The sequence below is a fragment of the Physeter macrocephalus genome, unplaced genomic scaffold, assembly GCF_002837175.3.
Source record: "Physeter macrocephalus isolate SW-GA unplaced genomic scaffold, ASM283717v5 random_971, whole genome shotgun sequence".
In the NCBI taxonomy this organism is placed as follows: domain Eukaryota; kingdom Metazoa; phylum Chordata; class Mammalia; order Artiodactyla; family Physeteridae; genus Physeter; species Physeter macrocephalus.
The window spans coordinates 7,940-20,626 of NW_021146644.1; the positions used below are offsets into that span (position 1 = coordinate 7,940).

Genomic DNA, 12,687 nt, shown 5'->3' on the forward strand with positions numbered 1-12,687 from the left:
CCGACTAAAAAAAAAAAAAAAAAAAAAAAAAAAAATCAATAACCCAGGTTAGGTCCCTGAAGACCTCCTTCAGAGTGACCCAGGAATCCCAGGATCTAGGTGGAACGCAAACAGTACAGTAGTTCATTCGTTCGTTCGTTCGTTTAAAAGGTCATTTATTCCACAAGTTCTACACCTTGTGGGACAGTAAAATGCAGATAGATAAAGAAAACTTAGTTCAGGGACCTTTTGGCCCCAAACATGCAAATAACTCATGGGTTTGCAAATGATTTCTCTGTAACATCTGGCTTCCCAGAGCAAATAATTCTTCTACCCACAAACACTGATTATACAACCTTACCACAAAAAAATAAGTGGACTCCCAAGCAGAAGCCTCAAAGGCTTTCCCATGTGTTGGAAGCACCTCTTTCCCCCGTGGGGGGAAAAAAAAACTAACCACAGTGTTTCTGGTACCATATAAATCTGAACAATTAGCCCCTAAATTGTACACTATCATATTCCTTAGTTGTACTGTGTACTTTATCATTTTATATACATTTGTAATACTGATATATGATCTTGTTAATAGTTTTATGTGTAATTTACTGAAAACATCTTACATTTATAGACCATTATAGCTTATAGAATGTTGTCACATACATTATCACAATTAATTTTATATTTGTCTCCCAGCTGCTGTAGATTGTAGAGAATCTTAATCTTAATTTTAAGCAGAGAATCTGTCCTGTTCTTTTTTGTGCCATAGAAACATCCAGATATCCATGTGGTTAACCTCCTCACCTCCTTCAGGTCTTGACTTAAATGTCACCTTCTCAGTTGGGCCTTCCCTGACCACCCTATTTAAAATTACATACACATACACCTGTGTTTCCAGTCCCCCTTTGCCACTTTGTTTCTATCCAAAGCACTTATCACCATCTAACATAGTATATTTTGTACTTCATATTTTACATATTTTATTTGTAGTCTTCCCACACCAGAAGGTAAACTCTATGGGGATAGGGATCTTGTCTGTTTTATATCCTCCGGGCCTAAAATAATGCCATGTAGGTGCTCAATAAATACTGGGGTTTTTTAAAATTTGATTTCCATATATTGTGAAATGATTACCACAATAAGTTTAATTAACATCCATTATCTCATACAGACACTTTTTTTCCTTGTGATGAGAATCTCAAGATCTACTCTGTTAACAACTTTCAAATATATTGTAAAGTATGTTAACTATCGTCATCATTTCGTACATTACATCCCTAGTACTTATTTATCTTATAACAATAAGTTTGCACCTTTTGACTACCTTCATCCAACTCCCCAATTCATCAATAGGTATTGTTGAATTAATGAATAGACATATCTTGGTGCTGAGTATGAAAAAAGAGAATGAATTGTTTAGCATCCAGAAACTTCCTGCAACCTACCATGAGGTAAATGAGAGCGGGGACCACACCTGTCTTGTTATCCTCTTCTCTCTCCAATGCTTTTCACAGTGTCCAGCTCAACAGATATTTCTCAAAGGGCGACCAGTAACTTTCCCCATTTTACCTGCCCCTTGACTTAGGGCCACTCCTTGCAGGGCTCTAGTGTCATTCTTGCATCTAGTTACCAAGGAAGGCCAGAGTCCATTACCCCAGAGTCGGGTGGAAGAACAATTACATGAAGAACACAGATTCTTCTAACTTCAAAGGGCTTCCCAATATAGACAAAACACTAAACAGTCCAAATACAAAAAAGCCTGATGTGAGATATAAACGAGTATGAAAAGCTTCCTGCTTCATTTTTTGCCTTCCAAATTGATTAAGATTTGTTTTTAAAAATGTTAACAAGGGTTCAGGGAAGCAAACCTTTTCCAAGTGCTAGTGGGAATAAAATTCAGAGAGTCCGGGGCTTCCCTGGTGGCGCGGTGGTTGAGAGTCCGCCTGCCGATGCAGGGGCCACGGGTTCGTGCCCCGGTCCGGGAAGATCCCACATGCCGCGGAGCGGCTGGGCCCTTGAGCCATGGCCGCTGAGCCTGCGTGTCCGGAGCCTGTGCTCCGCAACGGGAGAGGCCACAGCAGTGAGAGGCCCCAGGTAGTTCGTCTGGAGGAATTTGAAAGTTTACATACCTTTCTAGGAGCTTTTCTTAAGAAAATAATCAGGATAAGAGCAGAGATGTACTAGTACTTCCCTGGCGGTCCAGCGGTTAAGACTTGGACGCTCCCAATGCAGGGGCATGGGTTCCAACCCTGAATGGGGAACTAAGATCCCACACACCACACCATGCAACAACAACAACAACAAAAAAAGCAGAGATGTACTGATGTATTATGGATCATAACATTGTAGGAATAGCATAAAATCTGATACAAAAGTATATACTTTATCAAGTATATCATATACTTGATAAAGTATATGATATAGCCATAGCCTAAATATTATATATTTTTTCAAATAATGATACAGAAAAATATTTAATTGTGGGCAAATGTTCATGACACATGCTTAGTGAATAAAGCAGGTAACAAATTAACAGGTACAGAACGATCCCATTTTTGTTAGAGAATGTGTTCGTTGAAAGAGACAAAACCCAGAAAGAATATTTATTAAAATATTAACAGTGCATCCTCATCATCACTTGGTATTATCAGTCCTTTCATTTTAGTCATTCTGGTAGAAGTGGAGTGATACTTTACTGTGGTTTAAATTTCTGTTTTCAGACTTCCCTGGTGGCGCAGTGGTTAAGAATCCGCCTGCCAATGCAGGGGACACGGGTTTGAGCCCGGGTCCGGGAAAATCCCACATGCCGCGGAGCAACTAAGCCCCTGCGCCACAACTACTGAGCCTGAGCTCTAGAGCCTGCACGCCGCAACTACTGAAGCCCACACACCTAGAGCCCCTGCTCCGCAACAAGAGAAAACACCGGAAAGAGAAGCCTGTGCACTGCAATGAAGAGTAGCCCCCGCTCACCGCAACTACAGAAAGCCGGAGTGCAGCAACAAAGACCCAAAGCAGCCAAAAATAAATAAATAAATAAACTTATATTAAAAAATACTCTTAAAAAAGATCTGTATTTCTGAAACGTGGGTTTGGGGGTAAGGAGGGAACTTTTCAGGTTATATACTTTAAATAAAGCAAAAACTGTAAACTATCTTTTGACACAGTAATTCCACTTTTAGGAACCTATCCTAATATAGTACTTCTAAATATAGAAAATACAGAAAAAAATTTCATGCTAGAAATGTTTTATAACAAAAATTTGGAAATATCCTGTGTCTAATAATAGAATGATCACATTATGGTATACTAATTAGGTTTATTATAAATGATAAATACAATGTAGTAATATTGAAAATGCATATGGGGACTTCCCTGGTGGTCCAGTGGTTAAGACTCCATGCTCCAAATGCAGGGGGCCCCAGCACGCTACCTGGTTAGGGAACTAGATCCCGCATGCCACAACTAAAGACCCGGCACAGCCAAGTAAATAAATAAATATTTAAAAAAAAAAAAAAAAAAAAAAAAAAAAAAAGCCCGTGAGCCACGGCCGCTGGGCCTGCGCGTCCGGAGCCTGTGCTCCGCAACGGGAGAGGCCACAGCGGTGAGAGGCCCGCGGACCGCAAAAAAAAAAAAAAAAAAAAAAGAGAGTGCTTATGACACATTTAGTGGAAAAAAAATCGTGATACAAAACTTTATCAACATGACACCAATGATTTTTTTAAATGGTACACATAAATCACATAGCATTATCATATGGCCCCCAAATTCCACTCTTAGATAGATATCCAAGAAAAATGAAAACATAAGTTCACACAGAAACTTGTATATGAATGTTCACAGGGGCATTATTCAAGATAACCAAAAAATGGAAACAACCCAAATGCCTATCAACTGATAAACGGAGAAACAAAATGTGTTATATCCATACAAAGAAATATTATTTGGCAATAAAAACAAATACAGTACTGATATTGCTATACCATGGGTGAATCTTGTAAACATTAAGCTAAGTGAAAGAAGCCAGACACAAAGGACACATATTATATGATTCCATTTATTTGAAATGTCCAAAACAGGCAAATCTATAGAAACAGAAAGTAAATTAATGGGTACCTAGGCCTGGTGGGTTGAGGGGAAATGGAGAGTGACTAGTAATTGGTATGGGGTTTCTTTGGCGGATATGAAAATATTCTAAAACTGATTGTGATGATGGTTGCACAACTCTGCAAATATACTAAAAGCCATTGAACTGTACACTATAAATGGGTGAATTGTATGGTATGTGAATTATATCTCAATAAAGCTGTTATAAAAAAATTTTAATGGTACACATGGAAAAGAAAACTGGAAGAAAAAACAAATGTATTTGAGGTGGTAGGATTATGCTACTTTCCTGTATTTTCCAGTTGTTATGAATATGTATTACTTTTATAAGGAGATAAACCTTTTTAGAAAGCACAAGATGCACGTTTCAGAGTACTATTTAAATATAAATAATCAGCATTACAACTATTCCTCTCGCCTATTTGCAGGTTGTGGGTTTTATATTTATCATAATATGTTTAATATTAATATATTTTCATAAATAGTGTAGATAACATTTATATATATATATTTCACTACACACACACACACACACACACACACATACTGATTGCAGTTTGTGCAGGAGGAGGCAGCCATGAATTCAGGCAGATGGGGGATGGGTTGGGAAGGAAGGGCCAGATGAACCCAGGTCCCCTGTTTGTCCAGGATGAGGGCCTCTCCAACAAGCCTCTCTACTTAAAAGCTCAAAGTCCCTTCCACTCTCCCCTTCAGGGCTCCCCCTACCAGAGAGTCTCCTTGTCACGTCTCCCCTTTGGTGGGGTCACACCCTCACCTGGGATAACAGTCCCCTCCCTTTGGCCAGTAGTTGGGGAAGGTGTCACAGGCCCACTGGCCATTGGCCAGGGCCCCGCCTCCCTCAGTCGGGGTCACAGTTTCACACGCAGGGGTCAGAGACCTCCTCACCTGGAGTCACAGCCCCCTCCCTCGGGAGGGGGGGGGTCAATGGCACAGGCAGCGGTCACAGTTTCACACGCGGCAGACTCACAACCTTGGACCGAGGACGCGCCCTCCCTTGTCAGGGGTCCCAGTTTCCCGCCCGGGAAGCCCTGGTCCCTCCCCCGAGGCCGGCGGCCCCTCCTCCCGAGACATGGTGCTGGTCCCACGGGGCCCAGGCTCTCCCGAAGTGTCCCTGGGGGCCGGGCCCGAGGTCTCCGCGCTCAAGAGGCCCGCGCCGGCCGTGTCGCCTTCGTTGGAGGCCGCGGACGACTCGCAGTCCGCGGCCTCGTCGCTCTTCTGGCCCTCCTCGCGGCCGCCCCCCGCGAGCCCGGGAGTGGGCAGGTCGTCGCTGCGCCGGGCCGGGTAGGGCAGGATGGCGGCCGGCACGTTGCTGGAGGCCGGCCTGGCCCGGGTGCTCTTCTACCCGACGCTGCTGTACACACTGTTCCGCGGGAAGATGCCGGGCCCGGCGCACCGCGACTGGTACAACCGTATCGACAACACGGTGCTGCTGGGCGCGCTGCCGCTGCGGAACATGACTCGCCGGGTGAGCCGGGCCGGGAGGCCGGGCCGCGCCGGGGCTGGGAGCCAGGCGAGCGCCGCCCGGACCTCGGCGGCCCTTTCTGAGCCCCCTCTTTGCCTCGGCAGCTGGTACAGGACGAGAACGTGAGAGGGCTGATCACCATGAACGAGGAGTATGAGACGAGGTTCCTGTGCAACTCCCCAAAGGTGAGGCGCCGGGGCCTCTGGGCAGAGCTGGGGCCGAGGCCCCCCGCCGGCCTCGCCCACCACCCAGGGCCTGGCGAGCCGGAGGAGGTTGGGGGAGGGGGTGCTGTAGGTGAGCTTGCCGCAGAGACAGGCGTCCCAGGCTTTTTTGCCTCCTCAGGAGGAGGATCTGGTCCTCTAAGCTTAAATGGCTGCGGCTGGGGGTAGAAATTAATTGTGAAATAAAAACTGATGTGAAAGGCATTTAAAAGTAGAGTTGACAGACTTTGATTATTCCCTTGTGCACAAATGTATTCTTAATTTCGGTAACTCAAATCGGTAACCAGAACTGAAAGGCAACTTTTCTGTGGCTTGCTTTCATTCATTGGACACTTCCTAAGCACTAAGTATGGATCAGACACTGTTAGATATTCAAGATGAAGGCCCTATAAACTGTAAAAAGAAAAGCTATGGCCAATCCCCGGTAAATTTATCATAAAACAACCCATTGCAAAAACTGCATAGGGTTCATTTGGTTTTGATTTGAGGGAATTTTATTTATATGTTAGAGATGATAGTGGAACTCCAAAGCACTGTCATAAATAAAGTTCAGGCCTAAAACATAATTTTCATTAGATGCGAATGCTTATTTGTGGAACTGTTCATAATGGTTATTAGATGTTGCCCTATCTTTATAGTGTTTGACTTCTATTAACACTGCACAATTATCTTTCTTGTTTACTGTACTGATAGAGCCTAATGAACATGCAGTTATTTCAACTGCAGATTTTTTTGAAATCTTAAAAAAATTGTGACTCACATTTAAAATATATTGATCAGTGATGGCATACATTTTTAAAGAATGGGTTAACAGTTCCTTGGATTTCCCACAGTATTTTGCCACAAGACCTCAGGCAGGAGTTATTAGCCAAAATAGTGACTGTTCCTTAACGTGGTCCGTCCTGCGGAGCAAGTCACAGAAAGTGCTCGTCTCTGGGTGTGAGGCAATTGACATTTGTGAGCAGCTATCTTATACCACTAGCCTAGAGAAAAGAAATCTCCAAGGCAGTGGTTCCCACATTTTAATATGCCTAAGAATTACCTGGCAGTCTTGTTAAACTAGCAGATTCCTAGGTACAACCCCCAGAGATTCTGACTCAGGAACTTTAGGGTGGGGTCCCAGGAATCTGAACATTTAGCAAGCTCCCTAGGTGTTTCGGATGTAATTGATGTATAAGCCCCATGCTGCCAGATTTTGCTGTTTTTTATTAATTTCATGAGCTGTATAAAATACTGACTCTCATTCGGAGTCATAAGTTTCTGGTTTGCTAAAGTGATTAATATCAAGAGTAGCTGGAGCCTACCTGAAGTCTTAAGGCAAAATAAAAAATAAAGTTGCCCAGTTTGCCAGAGGCCTTATTTCTCCTGTTTATTCTTTTCTTCCTCCTAAGTGATAATATTGCACTAACAAAAGTAGGTGCATTATTTTAATTTTAAAATAACTCTATTTTCTACCACATACCCTCGCAAAATAAGTGGTAAAAAAGAGGAGGCTTATGGACAGAGAAACAGAAAGTTCTTGCAAAACGTAGTAGTCCAGCCTTGCAGCTGGATCATGCAAAAATAGTTACACAGCTTTTGTAGATGAATTTTATACAGCTCGAATTTTGTAGCTAGAGATTCAAATACTTTAGCTTTGGTACTAAAGCTACTGATGGTACTTTAAGAACATCTTAAATCTTGGACATAATCCTAACTCAGTAGCATTGCTGTTGTGTGATGAAAGACCAGCCATGTAGGTCAGCCATTTTAAAGACATTTCTGAAAGAAGTTTCTTTGTAGGCAAACAGTAAACAGTATATTCACATTGTAGTAAACCGTGAAGCTTCCTTGTTGTTTTGCTGCCTCTTGGGAGCCCATCTTCCTACCATTCACATCAGGCTTTTTTCATTTTCTTTTCTATGCTGGTGGACCTCGTTCCAGGAGTGGAAGAATGTAGGAGTCGAGCAGCTGCGGCTCAGCACGATAGACATGACTGGAGTCCCAACCTTGGCTAACCTCCAGAAAGGAGTCCAGTTTGCTCTCAAGTACCAGTCGCTAGGCCAGTCTGTCTACGTGCATTGTAAGGCTGGGCGTTCCAGAAGTGCCACTATGGTGGCAGCATATCTGATTCAGGTAGAAAAGGTCTTTCTGGACCGGTCCCCTTTACAGCAGATCTCCAGTCTACTGGCAGACCTTGCTAGGAGCCATGTTCCCAATTTCAGGCTGTTGGGAGGTGGAAAGCACCTGAACTTTGCAGACAGGCTGACCTCTGGCTTTGTCACCAGCCAGCTGTGTGACCTTAGGCAAAAGTGGCTTCCCCTCTCCATTGCTCAATTTCATCAAACTAAATGTGTCATGAAGCTTGAATGAGAAAGTATGTCAAGCCCTGACCTAGAACAAGCACTCAAAAAATGGAGTTGCAAAGGATGCTAATACCAGCAAAAGGCTAGAAACACTTGTCATAAACACGTCAGGAAATCCAGTTCTGTAGATAATAGTGCTGATCACTTACAGCTCTATAGGACTCACGTTTCTTTAAGTATTGCAGAGTAAAGTTCTGGACATTAATTTCTAGAAACAGTGGCTCCAACAGAATTTTGCCTATCAATTTGTTACGATCGGCAGGTGGGATGCTTTTAAAAACATTTAGAAGCCAGTACGCTAGTCCATCCTTTCCTGTTACAAACCCCCAGCTCATTTTTGTTACCTGTGAGGCCCGTGCAGAGCATTTACTAAGCAATGCAGATAGTTTAAGGAAAAAGGAAATGTAAAGACAAACAGCCTGGCCTTGTGTTACTGTGGACTGGTGAATATATGATTTAACAATACTAAAGCTTTGGTCATTAGGACTCTGTTTTGCTGGAAACTGGGTGTCGGGAGATATTTTGGGCAAAGTGAGAACTGAACCAGCAGGCTAAAAATCTATACTTTCTTGGTTCTATTGAGTTCTAAACCAGTAAGTATCCTGAGGACACAAAGATAGCCCTCCTAATTAAATTTTAAAAGTACTCTTTTCTAGACATGGTGACAAGTTGCGTAAAAACATCGACTGTGTACTCCTTCCAGGAAACTCTTGTAACCAACAGCCTAGCTCAGAGAGGACATCTAGTAGGCCTAGGCCCGCTTGAATTTAGGATCTCAGCTTCACGTGTTCAACCTTCTATTTCCAGGGTTTGGCAGAATAAAAATTAGATAGAAAGACTGATTTGTGTCCCCCCCCCGCCTCCCCCAGCCTATTGCATAGAATTGTGGGACTTTGAAGGGGTTAAAGTGCTCTCCCACTTATAATATGTGGGGCATGGCTTCTAACTCCCCGCAAAGTGGAATTTTAAAAAAAATGAAATTCTGAGAGCCCTTTAGCACTTGTTATTGGGTCAAGGACACCTTAACACCTGGTCCTTTCTTTCTCTGATTTCCCAACCCTGCACTTCAGGTGTACAACTGGACTCCAGAGGAGGCCGTAAGAGCCATCACCAAGATCCGGTCACACATCTACATCAGACCTGGCCAGCTGGAAGTTCTCAAAGAGTTCCACAAGGTGATCACTGCAGGAGCAGCAAAGAATGAGACTTGTCACACATCACAGACGTGAAGTACATGGATTAGAAAGAACTCAGGACAACCCTGGCTTGCTACAGAATGAAAATGTTTAACAGGACCAAAGGGGGCTTAAGCCCAAACTTGACATAATAGAAATGTGCTAAGTAATGGTTAATTTCACTCCCTGTGTCTTGTTTCATTTTCTTGAAATAACACTGTTGTGTGACTAGGAAGATTTAGTGTGGCTTCTATTCATGGGGCCTAGGGATATGGGACAGGGATAAGGGTTTTTTTCCAAAGGTCAAAGAAATCTGTCCTGCACCTGATGTTGTGCCTAATGATATTTACCCCCATAACTCAAAGACGTTTAACACTAGGAAAAGAGAAGAGAAATACTCAGCTATGGCTCTTTGCCACTGTCAGAATCCTAATTCACTGGCCTTATGGGGCTCTCCTCACTTTTGGAGCAGTCATCCTGTATGCAGACAAGGAAGTATGGGATTCAATCAGTATTGTGACTGACTTAGAAATGTGTGGGTATGTAATTAGTTTCCCTTAGGAAGTCAACCCTTCAGAATTCAAAACAGACACACATATCCCTTCAAAAACTTTTATTTGTATGAACAGTTCCTAGCTCTTGGCTTAGCTTAGAGCTTTTAAAAGAGTAGAGACCTTATATATTTGAGTTTGAAAAAAGTTTCTGCGATTAATCAGAAATAATCCTTTCTACTTCTTTCTGGCTTACTCCTTGGAATAAGCCAAAAATAAAACCAAAGTATACATTTCTTGACAGATAGATGAAAAACAATAGACGAACGTCCTGAATTCTAGGGTAGACTCTTGCTGGTGAAGGACACCTTAAGCTTAGTCCATTCTCCCAACCAAAGCCTGAAGGAGAATTCTAACACCTAACTCTTCGTGGAAAAATGACCAATTAGCCACTTAACAGGCTACGGAAAAAAAAGGAAGACTGGGCATCTTTCCTTCTGTCCCGGGATCAGGGGTGCTTCTATTTAACACTGATCAGGTAAAGAGGGGAGGCTGTGCCTAAGGGCGGAGAAGAGGCTTGCTCTATGTGCTCTGTAGGGAGGCACGGGATTACAAGGGGATGGCGAACAGGCTGGCCTACTCTCAGTTCAAGCAGCCAGCTGAGAAGCAGCAGTCTAAAAAGCCCCAAACCGAACACCCTTATGAGTTCAAGGGTTGAGGCACTGCCTTTCTAACATGTGCCAAAAAATAACATAGTACCTGAATGGGGGCCTCTGGGACTTTGAGTTTGGATGGGTAGGTGCTGGAGAAAGGGAGGGCAAAAGTCAGCTGCTCTTCCCCTCACAGCCTTAGGCCAACACAAACTGCAAATTGGTAAGCAGCACCTTAATGCCTCTAGTGACAGTTACAGCCGAAGTGGCAGGATCAAGCTTGTAGGTGTTGGCATCCCCCTTTTTATATCGGTCCCGAAAAACATAGATGCTCCCATTACAGCTGGCGATCTTCCAGAGGGATGGGGCAGAGCTCCAGGCCTCAGGAAGGCAAAGCCGGGTAAAGCTGTCTAGCAGGGGATTGTAGCACACCAGGGAGTCCCCTTCAGCCACGATGAACACCAGATCCTTATGCACAGCTGCGTGCATGCGGCCAGCGAAGGGCAGCACATAGGGTTTCACGTGACACTTGTCTGTCTCTGTGTCAAAGCACTGGATGAGTCGGGACGGTTTGGTAAAGAAGTCCAGGTCATTCTCCTCCCCCCCTAGCAAGTAGATGATCCCGTTGAGGTTGGCACCAGCGGCCCCTGACACAGCCACCTCTAACTGGGTTGTCTCAGTCCAGACGTTATCACCTACCCGATAATAGATAACTGCATTGGAGAGGGTATCCTGCAGTGTCTTGCCACCCAATGAATATATGGCATCTTTTCCGGGCACAGACACCAGGGTGTGCTGGAGTCGGTCACGGGGCAAAGGCGCACACCATTCCCAGTCCACAGTGGCATTGTTGCACTTCCACATGCGCCGTGGGATGGACCCTCCCACCACGTACAAGTCTCCGCCATGCTTGCAGGCTGCAGTGATCTGGTGGCACAAGCTGTTTTGGCCACTTACACTGATGGAGTCATCTTCTGCACAATGTAAGGACACAGCCAACGAGTGGGTACGAGATGACTCTTTCCCGATCAGGTAAATGTGTACATTCTCCCCAATTTCCTATTGGTGAAATTAAAGGTATAAATGGTATCTATCAGTTCTAGGCTAAGGCTCACTTGAGACACATATCCTTAAGGTCCTAGACCAAACACTTGTACCTTGCTCTAACCTACTCTGCTCTAGTTACTGTGTGTCATCCTGACTCTCCTCTAATCACTTTCAGGCATCTTATGCTGGAACAGAAAACCTGTTACACTCATTCCAGACTTTTTTATAATTATCATGAGCTGGTACTTCGGATCATTAATGTAATGACGAGAGTAGTTCTCTCCAGGAGCTTTGGAGCCCAGAGGCTGGTGGCTTCTGGTCTCACACACATCCTCCTCCCCAGCTCTTATCAGTTTCAAGCCAGAGACTTATTTACCAGCATCAAAGAGGCCAGGCCAATAAATGGCTGGAATGCATGGATATCATGGTGTCCCAACCCTAAAGATATCTGCCTTACCTTCAAGCTAGTCCTGAGTGACTCTGAAAAAGCCTCTCTTTCTTCTTTATTAAAATTGATCCAGGCTTCTATTGCCTCTGTTGGGTTCTGGGAACATGGAACTCCATCTGTAAAAACCAGAGGAAAGGTATGGTCAATGGCAATCTGACAATCCAAAAGGGAAATTTAGAACAAGTGGCTTTAAAAACGTGAACCTCTTTGTTAGACTACCACCATGTATGTATATGTATGTGTATGAGAAACTAACATAAAATTGCCTTGTTTCTTTTTTTTTTCTTTTTTTTGGCAGCATCATGTGGCATGCGGGATTTTAGTTCCCCGACCAGGGATCGAACCCATGCCACCTGCAGTGGAAGCATGGAGTCCTAACCACTGGACTGCCAGGGAATTCCCCAAAATTGCCTTGTTTCTTTTTCTTTTTTTTTTTTTTAATAAATTTATTTATTTTTGGCTGCATTGGGTCTTCGTGGCTGCGCGCGGGCTTTCTCTAGCTGTGGCGAGCAGGGGCTACTCTTTGTTGCAGTGTGCAGGCTTCTCATTGCAGTGGCTTCTCTTTTGCAGAGCATGGGCTCCAGGCACACAGGCTTCAGTAGTTGTGGCACGCGGGCTCAGTAGTTGTGGCTCGCGGGCTCTAGAGTGTACGCTCAGTAGTTGTGGCACACGGGCTTAGTTGCTCCGCGGCATGTAGGATCTTCCTGGACCAGGGCTCGAACCCGTGTCCCCTGCATTGGCAGGCGG

General features: G+C 44.1%; 2 protein-coding genes and 1 long non-coding RNA gene across 14 annotated transcripts in view; 2 read left to right on the plus strand and 1 right to left on the minus strand.

Annotated features, from left to right (window-relative positions):
- LOC114485448 (uncharacterized) overlaps positions 1-3,042 on the plus strand; it is a 10,076-nt gene extending 7,034 nt beyond the window's left edge. For 7 of the 8 annotated variants that reach the window (XR_008616847.1, XR_008616845.1, XR_003678882.2 and 4 more), the window contains exon 3: positions 2,697-3,021. This is a non-coding gene — a long non-coding RNA (uncharacterized lncRNA). Of the gene's footprint in view, positions 1-2,696 lie in introns of all 8 variants that reach the window. The other variant, XR_008616850.1, reaches the window with a different exon arrangement.
- Positions 3,043-5,010: 1,968 nt separating this feature from the next.
- On the plus strand, positions 5,011-9,536 carry PTPMT1 (protein tyrosine phosphatase mitochondrial 1). Of its 3 annotated transcripts, none has more exons than XM_055083521.1 (4): positions 5,011-5,566; positions 5,668-5,748; positions 7,708-7,846; positions 9,200-9,536. In XM_055083521.1, the coding sequence occupies exons 1-4, from the start codon at positions 5,393-5,395 to the stop codon at positions 9,331-9,333; spliced, it is 528 nt and encodes a 175-aa protein (XP_054939496.1). In that variant the 5' UTR covers positions 5,011-5,392; the 3' UTR covers positions 9,334-9,536. The 3 variants fall into 3 exon arrangements, with proteins under 3 accessions (XP_054939496.1, XP_054939497.1, XP_023989234.3); XM_024133466.3 differs by having other exon boundaries at positions 5,045-5,566; positions 7,708-7,899; XM_055083522.1 differs by lacking the exon at positions 7,708-7,846 and having other exon boundaries at positions 5,014-5,566.
- Positions 9,537-9,902: 366 nt separating this feature from the next.
- Positions 9,903-12,687, minus strand: part of KBTBD4 (kelch repeat and BTB domain containing 4) — a 5,336-nt gene continuing 2,551 nt past the window's right edge. For all 3 annotated transcript variants that reach the window (XM_007112959.4, XM_055083520.1, XM_007112960.3), the window contains exons 3-4: positions 11,950-12,056; positions 9,903-11,504 (exon numbers count right to left, since the gene is read on the minus strand). In XM_007112959.4, coding sequence (XP_007113021.3) covers positions 10,644-11,504; positions 11,950-12,056 — 968 coding nt within the window. In that variant the 3' untranslated portion in view covers positions 9,903-10,643. The remainder of the gene's footprint in view (positions 11,505-11,949; positions 12,057-12,687) is intronic.